Raw genomic sequence first — 27596 nt, forward strand, 5'->3', positions numbered from 1 at the left:
GATCAGGACAGCTTTTGGAGCCCTTGAGACCAGGAAGAGAATGAAACATAAAATATATATCACATATTTCAACAGTTTATTATGTTTCCTCATACTTAACATTTTTTCACCTTCTGATTCCTCAAAGATGTTGTTTGAGACTTTCTTCCCAGAAACAGCACCACTCTTGTCCTTGGACTGTGTCTGATATTGCAGCTCAGTGTTGTTCAAATCACTGGGCCGAAGCTACAATATCAGAGATAACCCATGGACAAGAGTCATGCTACTTCTAGGAAAATAAACGTTTCTTGTTTTCCTGGACAAGTCCCCTAAATACAGACCAGGCAAATAATCAGTATGTTTTACGGGGTCCAATTTCCAGACAAGTACCTGCAGTAAGGGAGGGGATATCCTTACATCCTTACTCTACACAGGGAATAAGGCACATTTTCACTTTACAGATCAGATCCATATGCCGGAGCAGACTTACTAGAATAAGTTCTCTTTCAGGCTGGGTTCACATCACGTTTTGTCCCATACGGGACCGCATACGGCAGGGGCAGCTGAAAACTTGCGCTCCCATATGCCTTCTTATGCGGTCCCATATGTAATTCATTTCAATGAGTTGACCGGAGTGAAACGCTGACTCCGGTCGGCTCATTTTTGCCCCGTATGTGGTTTTCCCACCGCACCTAAAATCATGGTTGACTACGATTTTAGGTCCGGTGGAAAACCGCATACGGGGCAAACATGAGCCGACCGGAGTCAGCCTTTCACTCCGGTCAGCTCATTGAAATGAATTACATACGGGACCGCATACGGGAGCACAAGTTTTCAGCTACCCCTGCCGTATGCGGTCCCGTATGGGACAAAACGTGATGTGAACCCAGCCTTAGGGGGACTTGCTTGTTTCCTGCTTTGCTCATGTATAAGCCACATTTTACAGAATCCCTCTAGTGCAGTGTTTCCCAACCAGGGTGCCTACAGGTGCAAAACCACAACTCCCAGAGGAAAACATTTTCTTGGTATGTAGTGTAGATGTGAACTCTCTTGGTATGTAGTGTAGTTGGGAACTCTCTTAGTATGTAGTGTAGTTGGGAACTCTCTTTGTATATAGTGTAGTTGGGATCTCTCTTGGTATGTAGTGTAGTTGGGAACTCTCTTGGTATGTAGTGTAGTTGGGAACTCTCTTGGTATGTAGTGTAGTTGGGAACTCTTGGTATGTAGTGTAGTTGGGAGCTCTCTTGGTATGTAGTGTAGATGGAAACTCTCTTGGTATGAAGTATAGTTGGGAACTCTTTTGGTATGTAGTGTAGTTGGGAACTCTCTTGGTATGTAGTGTAGTTGGGAGCTCTTGGTATGTAGTGTAGTTGGGGACTCTCTTGGTATGTAGTGTAGATGGGAACTCTCTTGGTATGTAGTGTAGTTGGGAACTCTCTTGGTTTGTAGTGTAGTTGGGAACTCTCTTGGCATTTGACTCTTTGTCTGAGAACAATGGATCATGGAGCCCTACGCTCTTAAATGGTCAATGAAGGCTACAAGTACTTTTTATTAACCATTAGGAAATGTGAGTACTATGTGGACTATTACACCACCTACCACAGGTGCTAAGCATGTGGGGCTTCATGGAAGAACACTTATGTGAACTTGTGGCTTCCTATGGAGATGATCCCTTATCTATTATTCTGTACTGATGTCTTAGCCTCGGTCACTCCCCTTCACTTTTGTCTCTCTTTCTTTGCATTACTCTTGCCCTCTATGAATATTATTCTTAACATTGTAATGGATTCATTGAGCTTTTATAAGATCAGTCAAATGGGTCTGCTTTTCCCTAGAAACACCACCTCTCTTGATCATGGTTTGTGAACTGTATTGCAGCTTATGTAAGTAACTGGAGCTAAACTTCAAAGCCTATAAAGAAGGGTGCGATTTTTTTTTTCTAGGAAAAAGCTGACTCTTTCACTGATCTTGAACAGTCCCTCTAAGTCTTCAATTTTAGTTTTCTATATGTTTCCAAGATCAAAGTAGTGTTAAGTAATAAAATAAAACAATGAATGAAGAACATCCCAGTTTGTATAATTCACAGTGAGGTGAGCTGTTTGTTATGGATTGCTTTAGACTAGTGCTTTCTATCAGCAGATCTGGCACTTTTAATACTTTCCATAAGGCCCTCCACAGAGGAGCGTATGGCATGCGCATTTTACCGTTCGTATAGTGGGCACACATTCCGGACTGACCGCGGGTCTGATGACCCCAATTGACAGCTGTTACAGACACTCCTCTATGGGGAGCCTAAAATGAATCTCCCTTGTGCTGTTTTATCCAAGTTCCTTCAGTTCATACCGTCTCACATTCTCTGTTGTATCTTTGTTTTTTCTGAGCTTTTCATTAAATGGACCCCATATTTGAAGAGGCTGGCAGACAGATGGCGGAGGCACATTCTGAGACACAGAATGATGACCCACAGGGGACAGGAAGCTGGAGATGAGGCCCAGTGCAAGACATATATTTCAAATGTAAATGATGCCCACTGTGCTCAGGGAGGGGGATTTGTGTTAAAGGTTATACCCAGCATGGAATCTGCCCCGCAGAGAGGAGAATTTGAGCTGTGCTGCTTACTCTCAATTAATTGGACTCTGGGATCTAATGATGCCACTCATTGAGGTATCAGCACTGGGAATTGGGGCTGGCGTTACGTCACTTAACTCACATCGCTGCCACACAGGTCCTACCTGTTGGATACAACATGATGTATTAATACTGGGCCCACAATCAATGTATACGGAAATGCATACATTTAAAGGGATTGTCTATTTATGTGATCCCACTGTACGACACTCTGATCTGGTCAACAGTAAGGTCCATTAAACCTTTTCCTCTCTGTAAGATACTTAATTCTTATGAAATTTGGGGGTACCTCTTGTTTACCAGCTGTATAGTATATTGGGCTAAATGGGCATGGCATTTTCAAGCATATCAGGTTCCCTGTACTTCATATCTTAAATCTTATTCAATATATGATATTTTTTCCTTTTGTAAGACATTTAAGGCTTGATTCACATAGTGTTTTGGTCCTTGTTTTTGAGCTTATTATTTTGTCACCAAAAAATTGCTATGCCAAACCTGTTTTAGAAAAATTGGAACAGAGTTCTTTATTAAAAATGTAAATAAACGCATAAAAAACATATAAAAAGATAATGAGCACCCGCCTTCCCCATACACAAGGAAACGGGGCAAAGTGGATACACGTAATTAGTGGACTGAGCCAACACTGCAAAAAGTGTGGGCTGTGCAGGAATACAGGGTTGGTAAGAGTTAGAGATGAGAGAGTCTCCTAGGACTGTATCCACCTTTTCCAGCCCACCGGAGCACCGGAAAGCTGAACTACCGTAATTTATGCAGGCTAAGTCGGCAACCGCCGAGCCACGAGGTTTGTATCGAATCGCTGTAACTTCGCTCATGTCTTGTAACAGTACAGAAAATCGTGGTGAAAATCGATATAAGGCATATACATTCATAAGTATAATAGTCTGTATACAGCATAAACAACACCTGAAAGAAAAAAAGAAAGCGGTCAGCCATATGTTATTTACCATCCACAGAGGCGTGTGACCCCTACGATTGTTTTGTTCACACTGAACTTTGTCAGGGGGCGTCAGGGTCCACATAGCTTATTATTTAGCCAAAACCAGAAGATGAACCAACATAAAGAAAAACTTTAATGGAAGATTTGCACATTGTTTTCCTGTGTTTTTGACCCACTCCAGTTTCTGGCCAAAATCAGCTCCAAAATGAGGACCAAATACAGAACCCAGCTTAGATATTCTTCTTCCACTTTAGGGTTTAGCTAAGGACAGACTTGGCATTAAGATTGCCAGCCCATCACATGCATGAAAAAATTGGGTCATTTGGAGCCTGGCTATGAAAGACAGTCTGTGAAAAATGAGGTCACTTGGGATCTGTTGTTACAGTGATGTAAACAGGTAGACATTGTGGACAGGTCCCTGATGATCACATTTTTCAGCGGATGTCCGGATACCACATTACTTGGTGCTAGTATAGCATGAGCTCTGTCATTTTACTTTTTAAGTGACAAGTGGTTAAACTATAGAATGAAGTAGAATTACTATCAAGTAGTGCCAGGTGTCCAGCTAGAGGGTGTCCGATGTCATGGTCAGAAAATATTTTAGGTGAAGAGCTGGTTGACGTTCATTGCTTTATATCTGAACATGGGTAATTTGGTAAGCGAAAACAGCTAAGAAAAATAGTAAACATCGGGATATCTGGATTAAACATGGGTATTTATGTATTTATAGCAAAAGAGTAGCAGAATAGCATATCCTTAGATCACAACTAATGAAAGGGTAGGGTCATAGACAGATTTAATGTAACAGCATATTTGTAGGCTATGATATCATTGCCCCTGTGGCCTCCAGCTTCCCAATTCAACCTGCAGCATGGAAGTTTGCTTGTTTTTAGGTTGTTACCATGTTACTTATATTGAATAATAACTTCTTCATAGTGTGTGTATATATATATACAAAAAACCTAGCCTTGTGGAAGCCTAGCCTTAGGGCCAAGTGTTTAGTGTTGTAAACGGGACCTGGCTCTTTTTGATCCTTCTACCTACCTGCATTTTAGGTAATAGTGCTTGTCTAAAAGAAAGAAAGAGACCTTTTTTTTTGTATAAACATTCCTTCTATGGAATTGTGAACCCAGTGTTAGGCCTTTTGTCACTGCCTGACTTTTAGTGACATATAATCTAAGGGGACTTGAGCGTCACATACAATGTACCAGGTGGTTGTCACACAGTGGGACTGCAGTATTGAGAGCTGTCGCACTGTGCTCAAAGTATTAGTTGTCAGTTTTAATCACATAGAAAACATGTGGTTAATGTAAGATCTGTATTTAATATACTTTGTTATATTCAGGTACTTGGCATAATTTTAGTGAAGATATTTATGAGATTTAGTGTGGATAGTCCTTACCCCTAACACATGAGCTCGGTCTTTTGGCCTAGCTCTCCCATGATATGTAACAGTATAAGGTATGAACAAGTATCTTTGTTCCACAGTTTGCATGGCCCTTGACCAGTATGGCCTCCAGAATGACCACATTCCTTGTGTAGTGAACCATAGCTTACGCTCTCATTTGTTTAGAGTATAAATATCTGTTTGACTGGAGATTTAGTTTATCAGATACAACGTTACTTCTCGAATTCCGTGCGGTTACAATATTTTCCGAGCGTATTGCTTTACAGCCAATTCATTTGGAAAATTATGCGCAATTATCTGACCTCCGTGGAATCCTCATACACTTTCCAGCTTGGTTTTCCCAGCTGAGTTTTGATAAGTGATCCACATTTTTCATGCTGCAACTCTTACAAACATGTTTACATGAGAAAGATTTAATGATGGAAAAACCTTAGAATGGTTTGTTGCCGGTCAATTATACATTTTCCAGGCTATGTTAATATGGCAGTTTAGTTTGGTCACAAGCTATGTTGCATTCCGTCATGGTTACAGCGTGTTTGCTGCTTGCTATAGATGGTTACCCCACACTCTTCTAGATTTATATGCTATAGATTTTTTCCCCTTGTGGTGGGTCCATGGGTTTTATATCACTGGTTGTTTTATTTCATTCTGTTTTTATGTTCTAGGCTGATGCCAAGATGGTCTGTGATGTAGTGAGTCGCATGGAAGACACAGAACCTTTCTCTCCTGAGCTCCTTTCAGCCATGATGAGACTGTGGGCAGATTCTGGAATCCAGGAGTGCTTCAACCGATCCAGGGAATATCAACTAAACGACTCTGCTAAATAGTACGTGATCTGTTCTGCTTGTGCTTTTCATGAGAAATGATCCAGCTATACTATAAGCAATCTCCCTCCCTTCATTGTTCCTTATAGGAGGTCATGTGTTGAGTTCCTTATAAACACAACCTGTGGTTGGTAGTTTATTTTTTCTTCTTCTTTTTATAAAGGAGATATGAATTCTAAGCTTAGGATGTGAGGGTACGAATCGGAGTGGTATATATCAGGATTGGGGGTGGAAAAATGAGCCTGAGGATGCATGAATCAGGCTTGGGGAGCGTGAATATGAGGTTGAGGAGGCATAAATTATTAGGAGGTATGAATATAAGGCTGAAGGGTCTGAATGTGGCTTGGGAAGTGTGAAAATAAGGATGAGTGAGTGCGCATCAGGCTGGGGTGTAAATATGAGGCTGAGAGGGCATGAATTTGGCTTAGAGGGTGTAAATATGATGCTGAGGGGGCATAAATCGGACTCGGATGGTGTAAATATGAGGCTGAGGGGGTATGATTCAGGCTTGTAGGGTTTAAATATGAGTCTTAAAGGGAACCAATCATCAGATTTTACCCTATATAAAGCTTGGCAAAGCGTTATATAGGGTAAAATCTTTATTTTCGCCATCCCCGGGGGATGCTGCTGCCCCCACGGATGGTGAAGATATGAAGTTATAAACTAGTCACCTCCGCGGCCGTAAGTAGTCACCTGGGCGGAGAGCTCTTCTCACCTACTCCGGTTCTTCGGCCGGAAGCGACGCCCCCTCCGCTTGATTGATGGGCCGCGTCATTGTTCCGCTCACTGAACAGACGGAGCAGCGGAGGGGGGCGTCGCTTCCGGCCGAAGAACGGGAGTAGGTGAGAAGAGCTCCCCGCCCAGGTGACTACTTACGGCGGCGGTGACTAGTTTATAACTTCATATCTTCACCATCCCTGGGGGCAGCAGCATCCCCCGGGAATGGCGAAAATAAAGATTTTACCCTATATAACGCTTTGCCAAGCGTTATATAGGGTAAAATCTGATGATTGGTTCCCTTTAAGTGTCATGAAACAGGCTAACACCCCCTTGAGGCTAGCTGTCACAACCCTTTTTAAAATCGTTTCCGCCCAGCTGACTATTCAGGGTAAAGTACAAAATGTCAGATGAAGATTTATTTATTTTTCTTGTGCACAAATCATTGCTTTGCATTTTGTGATTAATCGTTGCTTTATATTCATTGCTTTGCATCTTATGATTATTTTTAGGATTTTTAGGTTTTGTATAGGGCAGAAACCACCCCACAGTAAATGGGCCTTTAGAACACACAATATTATGTATGTGTAAGCATGAAAGAACAAGTAATTTACTTCAGGGAAGTTACATTTTCTGACGTGGTACAGACCAGGCTTATAAAAGTTGCTTTGAAGAAATGAAAAAATCGAGGTATTTGAATACGGAGGACATAATTTATTGTAAATGCACAGGAATGGAACCCTGCTGTAATCCTTGAAGATAACAGCGCCTCCATCATCCAACCACTCCCCTCAACACCACCCACGACTCTGAATCATCCTGCTACCCCTGCCCCCTCTTTCCTCCATTCTCCGGTCCTTTCCTCTTCACTTCCATTACCAGTACAGGCAGGGGTTACTAAGCTCGCAGCATTCACCATGATTGGGGGGAGGGGGCTCACTTTCCCATACTCCCCCTCCTGCGATACAAATAACATGGAGAAAGGCAATGGCTGCCCAGCTGCAGTATTTCCATGTTAGAGGCTGCCCCATTGCTCCGAGCCAATCCCTCAGCATCTCCATAAATCCCTGGTTTCCATAACAACCCTGAGATCTCTCGGTGGCTGTGCTGCTGAGAGATGAAGATCATATGAAAAGATGTGAATCTGTGTGCACATATGTTGGCGAGCTGTATCTCGTGTCATCAGCCTTTTACCTTCCATGTACATACAGATGATGCATGTTTTGGATCTGGCTTTCTATGTAGGACGTGTCCTCTAATTTAGGTAAAATAGAAGCTAAGCACTGTAGTAGAATAATAAATTCCCGGAAGCTTATGGTTGGGGGACCCCCCTCCCGAATTTCAGAAGGTTACAAAATAACAAAATGAAGCAGTGCTTAGCTTTTATATAGCACCAACGTATTCCACAACCCTTTTCAATACTCATTACATGGTACCAAACTAAGCTTTCACACATTAGGAGTTGATTGACTACATACATGTTGTATGTATCCACCAACTTGCCCAAAATGGATACTTTGAGACCCCCTCTAGTAAAGTATTGGACATCCTTTTTCCTTTAGAACTGCAGCAGTCTATTATGGCATAAATCTCACTACATCAGTGGTCTCCAAACTGTGGACCTCCAGCTGTTGCAAAACTACAACTCCCAGCATGCCCGGACAGCCAACGGCTGTCCGGGCATCCTGGGAGTTGTAGTTTTGCAACATCTGGAGGGGCATAATTTAGAGACCACCACAATACGTATTCAAAGCTTTCTGCAGAAAAGAGAAAAGCTTCTTGTAGTTGCCATATATTAGGTGCAGGAACTGACATGGCCTGCATAGCCTGTTTTACCTCATACCAAGGAGGCTATGGAGCCTTAAAGGGGTACTCCAGTAGTAAACACTTTTTTTTTTATCAACTGGTACCAGAAAGTTAAACAGATTTGTAAATTACTTCTATAAAAAAATCTTAATACTTCCAGTACTTATCAACTGCTGTATACTACGGAGGAAGTTCTTTTCTTTTTGAATTTCTTTTCTGTCTGTCCACAGTGCTCTCTGCTGACACCTCTAATAGCGCGCGGCATTGATCGTGGTGCCGCGCGCTATTAACCCTTTAGACGCGGCGTTCAAAGTTGAACACCACATCTAAAGTGAAAATGAAAGCATGCCGGTTAGCTCAGGGAGCTGTTCGGGATAGCCGCGGCGAAATCGCGGCATTCCCGAACAGCTTACAGGACAGCCGGAGGGTCCCTACCTGCCTCCTCGCTGTCCGATCACCGAATGACTGCTCAGTGCCTGAGATCCAGGTATGAGCAGTCAAGCGGCAGAATCATCGATCAGTGGTTTCCTATAAGAAACCAGTGATCAATGTAATAGATCAGTGTATGCAGTGTTATAGGTCCCTATGGGAGCTATAACACTGCAAAAAAAAAGTGAATAAAGATCATTTAATTCCTCCCCTATTAAAAGTTTGAATCACCCCCCTTTTCCCATAAAAAAAACCCAGTGTAAATAAAAATAAACATATATGGTATCACAGAGTGTGGAAATGTCCGAATTATAAAAATATATCGTTAATTAAACCGCACGGTCAATGGCGTACGCGCAAAAAAATTCAAAAGTCCAAAATAGTGCATTTTTGGTCACTTTTTATATCATGAAAAAATGTACAATCAATAAGTCCTATCAATGCAAAAATGGTACCGTTAAAAACTTCAGATCACGGTGCAAAAAATGAGTCCTCGTACCTCCCCATGCGCGGTAAAATAAAACAGTTATAGGGGTCAGAAAATGACAATTTTAAACGTATACATTTTCCTGCATGTAGTTATGATTTTTTCCAGAAGTACGACAAATTCAAACCTATATAAGTAGGGTATCATTTTAATCGTATGGACCTACAGAATAAAGATAAGGTGTCATTTTTACCGAAAAATATACTACGTAGAAACGGAAGCCCCCAAAAATTACAAAACTGCGTTTTTTCTTCTTCAATTTTGTCTCACAATTATTATTTTTTTCTGTTTTCTGTTTTTTGGGCAAAATTACTTTTGCGCAAAAAATAATCCATCATATGGATTTTTAGCTGCAAAATCGAAAGAGTTATGATTTTTTTAAAGGCAAGGAGTAAAAAACTAAATTGCAAAAACGGAAAAAAAAACGGGTCCTTAAGGGGTTAATAGAAGTAATTTACAAATCGGTTTACCTATCTGACACCAGTTGATTAAAAATAAAAAAATAAATGCTTTCCACCGGAGTACCCCTTTAAGATCTAGGGACTGTAAAGGCCAGGGAAGCAAGGGAAAACTTGCTGCCATGTTCCTAGATGTAATCCAGGTCTATTTATACCCCCTTTGTGACCTGGTACACTAAACATTTGGGCCTAGATTTATCAAACTGTGTGAGAGAAAAACTGGAGAGATTTTCCCACAGCAACCAATCACAGCTCAGATAATGAGCTGAGGTAAAGTGAAACCTGAGCTGTGATTGGTTGCTGTGGGAAAAACTCTCCAGTTTTTCTCTCACACAGTTTTATAAATCTAGGCCTAAATGTTTAGTGTATGTACTGACAGACCAATAACTTATTGTTAGGCTGGGTTCACACTGGGTCCAGCCATATGTTTGACCCATCAAAGCATATACTGTGATGCATTGCAGCGGACGGATGTAGCAGCCTGTACACATTTATTTTGCCGTACACTATTGAGTATAGTAAATATGAGCAGGAAGTGGCTTAAACATAGCCATTTGGTGACTATGTTCGGGCCAATAAAGTGAATAGGGCCTGATGCAGTGTGCCACAGTATACATTGCATCCCTGTTTGGACAGAATCCGACTTATAGCTGCATATAACACTGAGTGAACTTAGCCTTAGTGAAATGTGTGGCAAAACAGTGCCCTTTTGGCATATGTTTGGCCCTGTACCTTGGTATTCCTCATCCACTACATTTTTTATACGAGGGACTTCTACATAAAAGCATAGCTTATTGTGTACCCAAAGGGCTTTGTGAACCTAGCCGGAGCCATATTTATTAGGCACATTATTTCCCCCCTGATATTTCCTCACTTGGAATTTTCATATACCTCCTCTACATCTTTGGTATGTACTATTATATTACTGATAAGGAACAATGACCCTGTGGTCCATAGCAGCGAATCAGATTCTTGAATTCTTAGTGGCTGCTTTGGGCAACATGACCATCTTGCACTTGTTGTGGTATTTCTTATAGAGCTGCAACGATTAATCAATAAAATCGATTACATTCGATAACTGGATTCGTTGTCGACGAATCCCGTTATCGAATAATCGTCCGATGCGTTGTCCGCAGCCAGGAGGCTGCTGCAGTCAGGCGCGAGTCCCAAAAATCCTGCAGCAGCCTCAGTGACAGTGAGTCACTGTGGAAATTGTATCGACCGACACCGGGGACATGCAGTTTCAGGTTCCGGGCACGTGAATTCTTCAGGCACTTAGCCCTGCTTCGGGCAAGCAGGGCAAAATGCCTGAGGAATTTACATATAACGGGGCAATCTGTTTTGCCCTGTAACTAAACTCCTATAGGCTGCAGCTGTGCACTGCAGCCTATAGCGAACCGTGCAGAACGACAGCGTCCCAGCATAGGCGCGTGCGATCACATCACTCATCGCGCGCCCCTCCGAGGATGTGGTCCAGTACCAACAATGACCGCCGAGCCCCTGAACACATGGGGGCGGAATACAGGTAGCAGGGGATCAGAGAGGAGGGGAGGTTTGGTAATAATGTGGTACAGGAGAGGAGAGGGGGTTGGGATGAAATATCATGGCACAGGGGGCATCAGAGGAGGGGTATAATGACACAGGGGGCATCAGAGGGGGTGAATATAATGACACAGGAGTCATTAGAGGGGGTATAATGGCACAGGGGGCATCAGAGGGAGATAATATAATGGCCCTACTTAATAGTGTGTTCAGTGCACACTGCTTTACCCATGGGGTATGTGCAGAGCATTGCTCCTTTTGTGCCTGTAGTACAGATGCAAGGGTGCAATGCTCTGCACATACCCCCATGGGTAAAGCAGTGTGTATGTAGTACATATACACTCTGTACACATGGGAGTATGTGCATCCTAGTGTTTGTAGTACTACAGACATGGGTCGGGTGCAATGCTCTGCAGACTGCACATACTCTGATGTGTATAGGAGTGCTATAACAAGTAGGAAAAAAATGTAAATAAACCGTTCCACCAATAAAAATTAGCTCCCATTTTTCCTATTGCTGTACAAAAAAAGTTTAAAAAAAATAAAAAAAATGTTTACAAATCTGATACTGCCGCACGGCTAACTGTCTGAACTATTAAAATTAAATGTTAGTAAATCATTAACATTTTATTTTAATAGTTCGATAGTTACCCATGTGGCAATATCAAATTTATGCTAAATTTCCGTACAGGATCATTAATAATGATCCTGTACAGCAACCGACGTAAACGTAAAAAAAATAAAAAAAAATAAATAAATAAAAATAATTGCTGCTGTTTGGTCACATCACATGTTAGAAACTTTTAATATGGCCATTGTACATAATTTTTCAAGTAGAATCAGCTGAACCTCTTTTTTTTTTCTTTGGAATTTTGAATTTTTTTCCAATTAATTGATGAAATAATAGACAACTAATCGATTGTTAAAATTGTTAGCTGCAGCCCTAATTTCTTTTTTTTTTCTTTCTATACCATGAAATGTTATATTCTCCTTGTATAAAGTAGTTGCTGTCCGAGGGCTGTTCTCTATAACCCATGGTGTTTGTCATATATTTTTCACACATATATATAGCTCATTAGCAGCTTTGTCATGTTATTTATAGGAGTTATATCTCTTTATTAGATAAGAGCTCTTATAAGTGAATATTCAGGAAATCTATCATTGCAATATATATTACATATGCGCAGATGTAGCAGAGCTGAGTTTTTCGTTAGTGTATAAAGATAACACAGTCCTAGGGGAACTGACTGACAGAACATTATATGTATATGATATATTACAGCACAATGGCCCAGATTTACTGTGCCAGAATTGGGGCTCACAGCAACTGAGACGCAATAAAATATGTATAATGTGCCATAAAGAACAGTATAATATGCCATGCTCAATAAGGAAAAAGACATAGTGGAAAATAGGTGTGTTTTCACCTAAAAGGGGCATTGCTGAAAGGAAAAACTGTCAGCAAGTTCACCCAAACTAAACCCAATACATTGGGTTATAATGTGGGTGAACAGCAGTCTGTAACATGCTCGCTTACTTAGTAAAGTTTTGTTTTGGCCGAGTTTACGTCCTCTAAAGTGTCCGCCATCCATCCCGTTTCTGTGTGCAGCAGGCGGGTCCCCCGCCAGCAATCTTTGTGTTCCGGAGGCAGACGCCTAAAGCCCGCCCCCCTTGTTGCATATTCATTTTTGGTGAATACATACGCACATGACAATTTTCTGTTTCTAAACAATAGTTTAATTTATATATATTTCTCATTTCACTTCACCAACTTAGACTATTGTGTTCTGATCCATCACATAAAATTCAGATTAACAAAACATTGAACTTAAGGCTGTAATGTACCAAAATACGAAAAAAGTCAAAGGAGTGAATACTTTTGTAAGGCACTGTACATAGAGGTAGCACAGCTGAATCCAACATTGGGCACATTGGTCCATATACACTAGGGATCGACCGATATCGTTTTTTTAGGGCCGATACCGATAATCTGTGGCCTTTCAGGCCGATAACTTATACCGATATTCCAGTATAAGTTATCAGCTATTTCTCCAGCCCCGAAGAAGCCGCTGCAGATCATTGATTTAAAACGGGCGCTTTAAATCAATGAACTGCAGCGGCTTTGGCTGAATCAGAGACCACTGCCGCCACCCGCTTCTCTCCCCCTGCCTGTCCGGGGGTCATCCCAACCACCGCCGCCGCCCCCCCAGCCATCCCCCACCTACCCCCGCACCGCACGCCACCCCACCGCCGCCCCCATTGCCTCCCCTATCCCCGGTTTTATAATTACCTGTTCCCGGGGTCCGCGTTACTTCTGGCTCCCATCCTGAGCTGTCACTGTGCACACTGACGGTGACGTCACGTTGAGGACGTCACTGCGCTGCGCAGCGCACAGCGTAACGCAGGATGCAGCAGGAGCCACCTGTGTGTGTGTAATCAAGTCCCCGTATAAATCAGGGCTGTGGAGTCGGTAGATAAATGTTCCGACTCCACAGTTTTTTGTACCTCAGATTCCTCTGTATTAATATGCGAATGTATTTATAAACACAGTTGAATCCAAGAAGCTGTTCCACCAAGTTCTTCGAAGCTCTTCTAGCAGAGAGAGGTAGTTCGGCAGAAGCTGCTTCCTTCTCCTTTTTGTGTGCTGATCTGCTGCTGAAGATAGGGCAGTGGGAGGATCCAGGAAGGGGCATTTATTATAAAACATGATTTCCTTAGTAGAATCCCATAGTCATGTTTAAAGTTTAAAGGGCTACTCCGCCCCTAGACATCGTATCCCCTATCCAAAGGATTGGGGATAAGATGTCAGATCACCGGGGTCCTGCTGCTGGGGACCCCCGATATCGCCGCTGCGGCACCCCGATATCATTACTGCACAGAGCGAGTTCGCTCTGTGTGTAATGACGGGCGATACAGGGGACGGAGCAGCGTGACGTCATAGCCCGCCCCCTTAATGCAAGTCTATGGCAGGGGGCGTGATGACTGCCACGCCCCCCATAGACTTGTATTGAGGGGGCGGGCCGTGACATCACGAGGGGCGGAGCCGTGACGCAGTGATGCTCCTGCCCCTGTATTGCCCGTCATTACGCGCAGAGCAAACTCGCACTGTGCAGTAATGATAGCACGGTGCCGCAGCAGCGATCCCGGAGGTCCCCAGCAGCGGGACCCCGGCGATCTGACATCTTATCCCCTATCCTTTTGGATAGGGGATAAGATGTCTAGGGGCGGAGTACCCCTTTAAGCTAACAATCGGAGTTTACACGTTTTTATAGCCTTAGCTGAATGGCAGCAGTTTTTCCAATGGTTTACAGCTTCAGTCTTGAACTATTGACATTCCATTCCCTTTACTTATACAAGTGTCTCCAATCCTGCAAAAAACATATTTACTTAATCCCTTATCAGTGAGAGGCTAGGTTACCCATGGGTTCCCTGTAACAGCAGAACACAACACTATGGAAAGTATAAGTATTGCCGCTCCTAATTGTGCGTTGCGTGCCATATAGTGAAGCACATGAAAAGCATGCTTCTTCATGCATGCATTGGTCTTTATTCTTACAGTAGAGAAGTCATTAATTATAACTTTTTGTGAATTGTGACATTTAAACTTGCTTTTTTTTATTCCAATCTAAATTTAGTAGGAGTCTGAGTCGGTGCATTGTTTGCCGACTCCGACTCCAGGTACCCAAAATTTAGTCTGACTCTTCGACTCCAACTCCGCAGCCCTGGTATAAATGCACCTGCACTATGATAGTCTCAGAAGTCCATTTAAAGCACAGAGAGCATCATGAAGAACAAGGAACACACCACGCAGGTCCGAGATACTGTTGTGGAGAAGTTTAAAGCCGAATTTGGATACAAAAAGATTTCACAAGCTTTAAACATCCCAAGGAGCACTGTGCAAGTGATAATATTGAAATGGAAGGAGTATCAGACCACTGCAAATCTACGAAGACCTGGCCATCCCTCTAAACTTTCAGCTGATACAAGGAGAAGACTGATCAGAGATGCAGCCAAGAGGCCCATGATCACTTTGGATGAACTGCAGAGATCTACAGCTGAGGTGGGAGACTGTCCATAGGACAACAATCAGTCGTATACTGCACAAATCTGGCCTTTATGGAAGAGTGGCAAGAAGAAAGCCATTTCTTAAAGATATCCCTAAAAAGTGTCATTTAAAGTTTTCCACAAGCCACCTGGGAGACACACCAAACATGTGGAAGAAGGTGCTCTGGTCAGATGAAACCAAAATTAAACTTTTTGGCAACAATGCAAAACGTTATGTTTGGCGTAAAAGCAACACAGCTCATCACCCTGAACACACCATCCCCACTGTCAAACATGGTGGTGGCAGCATCATGGTTTGGGCCTGCTTTTCTTCAGCAGGGACAGGGAAGATGGTTAACATTGATGGGAAGTTGGATGGAGCCAAATACAGGACCATTCTGGAAGAAAACCTGATAGAGTCTGCAAAAGACCTGAGACTGGGACGGAGATTTATCTTCCAACAAGACAATGATCCAAACATAAAGCAAAATCTACAATGGAATGGTTCACAAATAAACATATCCAGGTGTTAGAATGGCCAAGTCAAAGTCCAGACCTGAATCCAATGGAGAATCTGTGGAAAGAACTGAAAACTGCTGTTCACAAACGCTCTCCATCCAACCTCACTGAGCTCGAGCTGTTTTGCAAGGAGGAATGGGCAAAAATTTCAGTCTCTCGATGTGCAAAACTGATAGACATACCCCAAGCGACTTACAGCTGTAATCGCAGCAAAATTTGGCACTACAAAGTATTAACTTAAGGGGGCTGAATAATTTTGCACGCCCAATTTTTCAGTTTTTTATTTGTTAAAGTTTGAAATATCCAATAAATTTCATTCCACTTCATGATTGTCTCCCACTTGTTGATTCTTCACAAACAATGTGTTTTATATCTTTATGTTTGAAGCCTGAAATGTGGCAAACGGTCTAAAAGTTCAAGGGGGCCGAATACTTTCACTATGCACTGTAAATACTCCTGTTCACCCACACTATAACCCAATGTATTGGGTTTAGTGTCGGTGAACTTGCTTACAGTTTTCCTTTAAAATGTGCCACTATGAGCCAGAGATGTGCCAACATTTTGTCGCACAGGTTTGGCTTAAAGTAAGTCAACTAATAGTTGGTCTAAACTTAGACAATACATGCACCAGATTTACAAAACCACCTCAACCACATAAATTTGGTGCATTTATAAACTGTCTAGTCTACTTTTACACTGTGTAAAAATTGGACAGTTTTAGTGTATATGGACCAATGTGCCCAATGTTAGATTCAGCTGTGCTACCTCGATGTACAGTGCCTTACAAAAGTATTCATCCCCTTGAATTTTTTCGTATTTTGGTACATTACAGCCTCAAGTTCAATGTTTTGTTAATCTGAATTGTATGTGATGGATCAGAACACAAAAGTCTTAGTTGGTGAAGTGAAATAAGAAAAATATATAAATTAAACTATTGTTTAGAACTAGAAACCAGAAAATTGTCATGTGCGTATGTATTCACCTCCTTTGTTAGGAAGCTCATAAAAAGCTCTGGTGCAACCAATTACCTTCAGAAATCACATAATTTTGGAAATGATGTCTACTTGTGTGCAATCTAAGTGTCACATGATCTGTCATTACATATACACACCTTTTTTGAAAGGCCCCAGAGGCTGCAACACTTAAGCAAGAGGCATCAGTAACCAAACACTGCCATGAAGACCAAGGAACTCTCCAAACAAGTGAGGGACAATGTTGTTGAGTACAAGTCAGGGTTAGGCTATAATAAAATATCCAAATCTTTGACGATCCCCAGGAGCACCATCAAATCTATCATAACCAAATGGAAAGAACATGGCACAACAGCAATCCTGCCAAGAGATGGCTGCCCACCAAAATTCACGGACCGGGCAAGGAGGGCATTAATGAGAGAGGCAGCACAGAGACCTAAGGTAACCCTGGAGGAGCTGCAGAGTTCCACAGCAGAGACTGGAGTATCTGTACAATAAGCCGTACGCTCCATAGAGTTGGGCTTTGTGGCCAGAAGAAAGCCATTACTTTCAGCTAAAAACAAAAAGGCATGTTGTGAGTTTGCCAAAAGGCATGTGGGAGCCTCCCAAAATGTATGGAGGAAGGTGCTCTGGTCTGATGAGACTAAAATTGAACTTTTCGGCCATCAAAGAAAACGCTATGTCTGACGCAAACCCAACAAATCACATGACCCAAAGAACACGACAGTGAAACGTGGTGGCAGCATCATGCTGTGGGGATGTTTTTTAGCAGCCAGAACTGGAAAACTGGTCAGAGTTGAGGGAAAGATGGATGGTGCTAAATACAGGGATATTCTTGAGCAAAACCTGTACCACTCTGCATGATTTGAGGCTAGGATGGAGGTTCACCTTCCATCAGGACAATGACCCCAAAACACACTGCTAAAGCAACACTTGAGTGGTTTAAGTGGAAGCATGTAAATGTGTTGGAAGGGCCTAGTCAAAGCCCAGATCTCAATCCAATTGAAAATCTGTGGTCAGACTTATAGATTGCTGTTCACAAGCGCAAACCATCCAACTTGAAGGAGCTGGAGCAGTTTTGCAAGGAGTAATGGGCAAAAATCCAAGTGGTAAGATGTGGCAAGCTCATAGAGGCTTATCCAAAGAGGGCTGTGATTGCTGCAAACGGTGGCTCTACAAAGTATTGACTTTAGGCACATTGACTTTTTCAGTTATTTTGTCCTATTTGTTGTTTGCTTCACAATTAAAAAAAAAAAAAAAAAAAAAAACATCTTCAAAGTTGTGGGTTTGTTCTGTAAATTAAAGGACATCTGCACTAAAATACAACTTATCCCCTTCTGCCGCGTCTCTCCTGTGCAGTGTGACGTCTTGGCCGGGAAGCCTCCTCCATGTATCTCTATGGGAGAGGCGGGGAGGCAGTATTCGTGCCTCCCCACCTCTCCCATAGAACTGTATGGGGAGGGGGGCGTACCGTCGACCTCAGAGGTCGACGCTACGTGCATTAGCTGCTCGCATAGAGCTGCAATGCGGGAGCCCCATTTGGTAGATCGCGGGGGGCCCCAGCGGTTGGACTCCCAGCAATCAGACATTTAGCCCCTATCCTGTGGAAAGGGGATAGGTTTATTTTGCTGCAGACGTCCTTTAAATGTTCAAAATCCTCAAACAATCCATGTTAATTTCAGGTTGTGAGGTACCAAAATTAGAAAAAATTCAGGGTGGGGGGGGGGAATACTTTTGCAAGGCACTGTACATACTGTGTAATGCTTTATAATGCTAGGGTTACACAGACAACAGTAAGGCACACAGTACTCTAACAATGTTCTAGCCTGCAGTGCTTTAAATAAGGCATTGTTCACATTGCATTCAAGCCTTTTGTTAGAAGGCATACCGCTGGAAGAATTCCAAGCATACCCTGAGCCTCCAATGGACGGCTTTGACATATACCACTATATAGGTGTGCAGTGGCATGTAAAAATCCCTACAATCTATGATCTTTTTTTTTTTTTCAATAATTACCCATTTTGTTATGAGTGTCATACCGCCAATCCTGCCATTACAAGTGTCATCCTCATCTTACTGACACTTGACAAGTAGATTGTAAATGGAAGAATTTTTCTGCCTCTGACCTTGTGTTCATATCACAATTGACATGAATGCAGCTACAAGGGCAATTCTTTCAGCAGCCAGCAAGCTACCAACTGCAAGCAATATCTTCTTAAAATCAGGCTCAGGGAGTATTTAGACTTAAATGTGGAATGGAACATGCATGCACATAAGTGCCTGGCCATCAGATTTTGTGCTGTCATACTAGACACAGACAGGAGTGGTACTGTTTCTGGACAGAAAAATGCAGGTAGTAGTGGTGTCGTAGTTCATTCCTGTGAGTACTTCTAAACTGTGCCAAAACCTAAGTGTATTAGCAGTAATAGAATGCATGTGAGCGCTATGTCTGAATATACAATTATATAGTTTATTTGATTATGCTTTAAACTAGAACATGTCCACACACTATAGAGTCATCATAAAGTAGTACTCACTAGGTAGTACATACATGTAGATAGAAGGAGCTAGGACGGCACCAAACGGGAGAAATGAGACAATCTAGGTGCAACAAGGTAAAAGACACAGCTGAGCTTGTTGCCTGGAGACTGGCCGGGTGGCGGTGCTAGGAGAAACGAAAAGGACAGCTAGCAATATGGTATGTACGGAGGAGAAAAAAAGCATATCCGCACTCACCACCGGGTTCGGCGTCAGACGTTCCTAAGTGGGAGACTCTACGGGATCAGAGAGACGACATAGCTGTGTGTGCTCAGAGGCGATAACCAGCTATTTCGCGCCTCGAAGGCCAGACGAAGCACAAGTGCGCGAAATAGCCGGTTATCGCCTCTGAGCACACACAGCGATGTCGTCTCTCTGATCCCGTGGAGTCCCCCACTTAGGAACGTCTGATGCCGAACCCGGTGGTGAGTGCGGCTATGCTTTTTTCTCCTCCGTACATACGACTCACTAGGTAGTTCTGGCACCAGTTTCCCACGAATGCATCATTTTTTAGAAATATATATGCATTAGGGCATCGCGATTTGGGGAAAATGTGCGATTATGGGGGTAAAAATATTGTGATTTCGATATGCGATTGAGATATAATAAACAGATGGTGAAACCCTTCCCCCCCATTTCCGTCCAATCGCCTCCATTTCATGCCAAATCTCCCCCCATTTCATAAAGCCATTTCACTTATTTTATCATAGTTATTCTCCTCATACTATGAGGGGAATGGCTGTATGAAATTAGGGGGGGAAAGGGCTTTATAACATGAGGGGAATGTGCTATAAGAGGGGGGTGTCTATAGGAGGGGAATGGGTTATAGGAGGGGAATATATCCATTCCCATGATTTCATATAACCCTTTACCCTCCTATAGACATTCCCATTCTGTTATATAGCCATTCCCCTCCTATAGCCATGAAATGGGGAGAAATTTATTTAACTCCTCCTCCATTTCATGTCATGACCGGCCTGTGGACACACTGTCCGGCGTTCTGTTGCTCCCTCCCATGCAGCTGCCATGACAACACCATAGAGCGCTGGGAGGAAATCACTTTAAATCACTTCCTCCCAGCACTAGGCACTGTTGGGAGGAGCAACGTTCCTCACCCTCGAGCAATCAGCTGGTACGCCGGAGCCGCATCACAAGAGTTGGGACACGGAAAGACGGGGCAAATTTCCACCGCTACCGTCACCAGAGCTGTCGGACTTGCCGGAGCCGGTGTGCCCGTGGTCGACTGTAATAATCACATTATTTACAATTATCGCAATTTGATATAGTTTGTGATATATCGTGCAGGCCTAATATGTATATATAAAATAGACAGAAAAATTGCACCAAAACTATTTGTACACTTTTTAAAGGAGTTATTCAGGAATAGAAAAACAGCAATTTTTTCCAAAAACAGCATCACCCTTGTCTCCAGGTTATGTGTGGTATTACACTTGGCTCCATTCATCATAATTTAACTGAGCTGCAATACCACACAGAACCTGAGGACAGGCGTGGTGTTGTTTTTACATTTTTTCTAATCCTGGATAACCCCTTTTAATATGAATAGTGTAGTTTATCCAGCACATTAAAAGAACACAGCAATGGAGTGACAATAGATCTGTCATTTGTCACAATTCAGTATGCAATTGTGGTATAGTTTAATCTGTGATTCTTGCATGCGGCTGCAAGGAAATATTTCGAAATATATTAACATGCTGAAAAATGTAGGCCCAAGGAGTTACATGAGTGTCTAGCTCTACTACATCCGTATGCAGTGCATCTCCCTGTAAGGCTGGGTTCACACTACGGTTTGTATTTACGGTTCCCGTATATGGCTGGGAGGAGGGGGGCGGGGCTTAGTCACGGCACCCGCACTCAGCCGTATTCGGGAACCGTATTTAATGCATGTCTATGAGCCGACCGGAGTGAACCGCAGCCTCCGGTCGACTGCTTTTTCGGCCGTATGCGGTTTCCCGACCGCAGGCAAAAACGTGGTCGACCGCGTTTTTGCCTACGGTCGGGAAACCGCATACGGCCAAAAACGCAGCCGACCAGAGGCTGCGGTTCACTCCGGTCGGCTCATAGACATGCATTAAATACGGTTCCCGAATACGGCTGAGTGCGGGCCCCGCGATTAAGCCCCGCCCCCTCCTCCCAGCCGTATACGGGAACCGTAAATACAAACCGTAGTGTGAACCTAGCCTAAGACAGCTTTGCTTGTTTCTATGGCTAGGAGCAGTAACAGCCATCTGGAGATGGTTCTGAAAATTATTTGTGTGGAAGAGAATTTGAATATGGACAATTCCAAGCTGAGGAAACATGCTTTTGTCTCGCCAAACGTTTTTCTCTGTGGTGTATTAGTGATATCTGTTCTGTTACATATTTAGAATATATTGATGTGTGATGCAAAGTAAAAAGGCTAATTTAATGCACTAATGTTCTGTCCACTGGACCTTTATGTACCAATGCTAGTATAACTATAAAGCATATCCTAAAATGTACTTTTATCATTGTAGCTACCTAGACAGCTTAGATCGGATCGGGGCACCAGACTACCAACCTACAGAGCAAGACATTCTGCGAACCAGAGTGAAGACCACTGGCATTGTAGAAACCCACTTCACCTTCAAAAACCTTCACTTCAGGTTAGTGGTGTGCACCGAGACATAAAATTCTATGATACAACAGTTTGTCAGTGGTTGATCACACCTTCAGGCCATGTTCAAATATAGCTGTATTTTCAGTTTTTTTGCCACAGCTAAAACGTGGCTACTTACTGTACGTTCAGAACACTGTGGCAAAAAACATGCCACTACTGAGGCACAACTGAAAAAAAAGTGAGCACTGCCTTAGTCAAGAAAAATCTGTACCTCACCCTACGGTAAGCTGCTCTTAAAGGCTACATTTTGGTATTCTGTTTCCTCACTTACAATATCACAGCAGTGATCCCTCTTCTTCCAAGTAGACATTCCGAGAAAAATACATTTCCAAGACGTACAAGATAGCCAATATGGTGCTACTGCCAGCGGAGAAACCCACCCAAATATACTGGAATATTACAACTTCTAAAGTATGATTAAACTGAATTCTAACATGCGTCAGCCACACAGACATGTCATTTGATTGGGATAAAGCCTAGTCTGGTCAATCCCTCTTTCCCCAATGTCAGGTGTTGATGGAGGATCTGCTGATAACCATAGACATGAGATTTCTGGCTGCTAACACCAAAATCAGAATAAAGTGGTTTGTCAATAAAAGATAATCATCAGTGTGTCCTACACTAACCTGTTGGTACAGTGCTGGTTACACTGATAAAAATTATACTTGCCTATGCCCAATCTGTCGCTCCATTAACTCATTATGGTTCTTATTTGGGCGGCGCTCCAGGAACACTCTGATATGTCAGCTGCCTCTTTATCAAGTCTGCATGCAGCCAGGCCAAGTAATAACGCAGCAGCGGTGGCATCAACGTGCTTCTGGAGCACCACCCATGCACCAAGCCTGCTGCCAAAATAAGGAGGAAACAGGTGGAGTGACAGATCAAGAAGTGGCAAGTATGATTTTCATCAGCATCACCCGCACTAGCAGCCTGTACCAACAGGTTAGTGTGGGTGACACAAATGAGATTCCCTTTAAGTGTGCACTGTCACGTCCAAAAACATTTGACATATTAATAGTTTTGGTTAGTGGGGTGTCATTTTATTAGTTAGTGGGGTGTCTGTGTTCAAACCACCACCGATTGCTAAAACAATCTGGCAGAATTGCACGCTAAGCACGTTCTCTCCCGGTTCTGTCTGTGCGGCTGTGACATACTCTTATGGGAAGTCTTGTGGCTCATCTCCTCATGGACGCATTCAGCAGCATGATTCTCCCCACTTGTTTTAGCGATCGGTGGAGTCTATGCACCCAGACGCCCACCAATGAAAATGTTTGACATGTCTTTTGAGCATTTAAAAAGTTTTTGGAAAGGACAGGTACATTTTAAAAGACCTTTCTATATGCTGTTCTGTTGAAGTCAAAGTAATACAATATTTAAAGAATGAATCATGCCTAGTTCTATGGAGGTCTACAACATGTACAGTTGACTGACATTAATTATGTGTACGTGGCTAGCCAATGATTTAATGGAAATTCACAGCTGGTTCACCCTAATAGCAGACTTCACTTAATGGAAACGGGACCCAATACCAAGCATGCTGGTTCCTGTTCCATTGTGCAAACAGATCCACAGATCCAGAATAAAGCTGCTGATCTGGGTAAGGCCTGGTTCACACCATGATTTTACCATCCGATTAACAGACAGTAAAATCGGACAAAATCTGATTACCTGAAATCGTATACAATCGTATTTAAAACATTTTTGGTATGTGATTTAAAAATCGTATCTAAAAATCGTACAGCTTTCACCCGATTTTTCACAAAAAATCTGATCATGTTTGGAAAATTATATGTATGTCAACGTCAATAAAGTTTATTTAAAACTGCTACTGCGCATGTGTCAAAAGAAATCGTGTGAGATAAATCTGATGGAATCGCACAGTCACATGATTCAATACGATTTACATAGGCCATAATAATTAAAAAAATCGGACACAATTTCAATCCGATTTTGAATCTGGGTGAAAAATCGTGGTCAACCACAATTTTACCCCCGATCTAAAATCGTGCAAAAACGGATGCAGATGAAAATTGATGCACGTGTTGGATGGAATGGAAGTCAATGGATACGACTTGGCATGCAGATTTGTACAATTTGAAGGTAAAAAATCGTGAGGAAAAGTAGGATGGTAAAATCGAGATGTGAATGCACCCTTAATGATATCTTGTTGAAATCCTCCTCTATATCCATGTTTATTGGGTTTAGTGCAGGTGAAACAGCTGTCTGTTTCCCTTTAAAGCTGCCATATTTCCGCCGGACCTGCACCAAATCCCATTCATTTGAATGAGCAGAACGGAATCAGATTTTGGAACAGTATCAGTTTTATTGCCAGACTAAAAACCATGGCAGACCATGGTTTTCATTCTGGCAACAATACCGTATACGGTCCAAAAATGAGCTGACCGGAGTCACTATCTGACTCCGTCCGGCTCATTCAAGTGAATGGGGTGCGGTGGGGATGTGGCAGCGGACGTTTTTTTAAAGAAAATCTGTCATCAGTATCACCCGCACTAACCTGTCATACAGGCTTGTAGTGCGGGTGATACTGATCAAAATTATACTGACGGCGTCCCAAACCGCCATGCCGTTCCACCATAATTCCTCTTTTTCGGTATATGCAAATAAGGTTGTTAGGGCATGGGCGGAGCTACGAACTGAGCTTCAGTCATTCTGACGTCATCTTCTCCAGGAGCCAATTTCAGCCGAACGCCGTTTCTGGTGTACCCAGGAAACGGTGCATGCACTGTACAGTAACAAATCTGCGCGAGCAGGGAGAGGGATTAGGAATATGGATGGAGCGCCCGTCCGGTGAAGATGACATCAGAGTGCCTGGAGCTTGGTGAGTAGCTCCACCCATGCCCCAAGAACCTAATTTGTATATACAGAAAAAGAGGAATTACTGCGGAACGGTGTGAGGATTCGGGGCGCCGTAAACACCATTTTGATCAGTATCACCTGCACTACAAGCCTGTATGACAGGATAGTGTGGGTGAGGACAGACAGATTTGACAGATTTCCTTTAAATTCTCCCACCATATCCTTGGTGTGAATGCACCATAAGTCATATGTGACTATGAATGTACAGTCTGAGTGCATGGGACCTTACAATGAAGAGCGGCGATAGGCTATGGCTACATGGTGACATATGTTGTGTGTGTGAGTTTATGTAAAATTGTGGGATACTACAATGCTATATTTAGGTAACAATATCTCCTATAGTCTTAAAGCCCAAGTCCTACCATTTTACTGTTTAAGGTTTCTTGCACAGATGTTGCCATGTGGCCTTTTAGTCTTTCAAGGTGGTTAGTAGAAATAATTAAAAAGAAAACATTTTTAAATCTTTGAGGGTCTATTCGCACATACAGTATCCTCTGCATATTTGATGCTGCAGATTTGAAGCTGTGTTTAGTCATATAGTTTACAATGAGCTCTACAGCATAAAATATGCACAGGATACTGTCCTCGTGAATACACCCCACCACATGGCACTATGCACAGGGAGATCCCGGGCCTTGTTCTCTTATCTCCTTAAAGGGCAAAAACTATTTATCCCCTATCAAAAGGATAGGGGATAAGATTTCTAATCGTGGGGGGCCCGCTGCTGAGACCCCCCCCGCGATCTCCCTGAAATCTCCAGTTTTGGAATGCTCCAGGACTGGGGACGTGACGTCACGCCATGCCCCCTCCATTCATGTCTATGGGAGGGGGTGTGACGGCCGTCACGCCCCCTTCCATAGACATGAATGGAGGGGGTGTGGCGTGACGTCACGTCCCCAGTCCCGGAAACCCGGAGGTTTCCGAAACTGGAGATTCAGCACCCGCATAGAATGTGGGTGCTGCAGGGAGATCACGGGGGTTCTCAGCTGTGGGCCCCCCACAATTAGACATCTTATCCCCTTTCCATTGGATAGGGAATAAAATGTTTTCGGAATACCCCTTTAAGACAACTGAAATTGTTGAAATTCACAGAGGTTTTAATAATTTCCACTTTGTCATAATTGGTGCATTTGCAAACTAAAGGCGACTCCTTTCAAGCAGGATTTCTGCTATCAGACATTGTTATAAGTGTCATTAGATGGATGTAATCTTCTTTGCCTGACACATTAACTGATGCTAATGTCCTCTTTAAATGTCTTCTAAATAATCTTCACTTCAGCACATTGTAGGAAAAAAAAACTTCAGAGGATAGATTAATGCAACAATCATAGAACAAAGTATGATGTGTGATTCTTGTCCTTCACTGGACATAAGCACTTGTGCCCTCTAGTGGCCAAAAGGCTTATAGAAAAATGTATTCTTGTTTTTTAATGGATTTTTAGGGATATAACATACATATGCAAAATATCATTAGGGTGTGTCATAATGGTGTGACTTGTGGGGTCCGACCACTAGTACCTCGGCTGAGCAGTTGCCATACTTCAACAAGTACTGCAGCGCCCAGCAAAGTGATCATCCATGTTAATGCAACAGTGCCTGGTTCCTGCTACTCAGTTCCATTCAAGAGTATTATAAATATTATTATTATTATGGATTTTATTTAATAGATTACAATCCTGCATTTGGCAGTCAGAATCTATGGAATGAACAGTATCTAAGGGAATTTCAGGCTAACATAATGGAAGATCCATGTGACTCTAGATGAGGTAACTGGGATCCTGTTGATCTCCTAGGCTGTTTGATGTCGGGGGACAGCGATCAGAACGGAAGAAGTGGATTCACTGTTTTGAAGATGTGACAGCGATCATCTTTTGTGTGGCCCTGAGTGGGTACGATCAGGTTCTTCATGAAGATGAGACTACGGTGAGTGTTAGAATTAACATGACTTCCTGCTGATTTTTGCCCCTAAAATTGTTCACTGCTGTAAATCTAATGAATTTGTGTTGGCGCAGCATTTATTGGAATCAGGGGAAATTGCAAGATCGTTGCGAAGTATTAAGTTGTCTACATATTTCTTGTATGTCTGTTGTTGTTTCCTCTCCTGTTCGTGTACCTATAGTTTTTACACTTCTGCCGGTGCATACATGTGTGGTGGTCATCTCCTATGTTTGATTATTGCAATGCAATCCGCATAACCTCTGATTTACCAATGTGTTGTCATTGACCAAATTAATTTATTAAAGTATTTCCTAACAGGGTGGTGGGGAAGGGAAATTCTCTTTTCAATTATTGTTTGTTTTTTGTTTGTTTGTTTTTCAAATTTCCTGGTAAGTCTCTGAGCAAGTTGTAAAGTAAGTGCAAAAAACGTGTTCAAGCTGACGTTCCCAACCACCACAATTCTTTGCATTTTATATGCCTTGGGGTCCATTTCTGAGTCTATTGATTCAAGACACTTACAGAGCCAAGCTTATGTTGTAAACTACCTGGATTTCTATATAAAGATGTACTCCCTCTGTTTTGCAATCATGTATAATAATTAGATCTAATAATGCAGGGTTTATCAGGTTCACTTGTCATGGACTTCTTATCCTTCCTGCTTCTTCAGGCACTGACTTTTTTTATAGATTTCCTGCACTAGTGATTATATGCTCACTAACATTGTGTATAATCCAAAAACCACTGTTAGGTCTACAAAGGGTCTGTAACTTTGTGACACCATCAGCATCTTGGATCTACTAATAGAGGTAGCCTG

At 42.6% G+C, this 27596-nt stretch overlaps 1 protein-coding gene across 2 annotated transcripts in view; it reads left to right on the forward strand.

The window, feature by feature from the left end:
- The window catches only part of GNAO1 (G protein subunit alpha o1), a 215412-nt gene that overhangs the window by 144435 nt on the left and 43381 nt on the right, over positions 1-27596 (forward strand). For both annotated transcript variants that reach the window (XM_056526266.1, XM_056526267.1), the window contains exons 4-6: positions 5639-5799; positions 21825-21953; positions 26638-26767. In XM_056526266.1, coding sequence (XP_056382241.1) covers positions 5639-5799; positions 21825-21953; positions 26638-26767 — 420 coding nt within the window. The remainder of the gene's footprint in view (positions 1-5638; positions 5800-21824; positions 21954-26637; positions 26768-27596) is intronic.

The sequence above is a fragment of the Hyla sarda genome, chromosome 6, assembly GCF_029499605.1.
Source record: "Hyla sarda isolate aHylSar1 chromosome 6, aHylSar1.hap1, whole genome shotgun sequence".
NCBI classification, from domain to species: Eukaryota; Metazoa; Chordata; class Amphibia; order Anura; family Hylidae; genus Hyla; species Hyla sarda.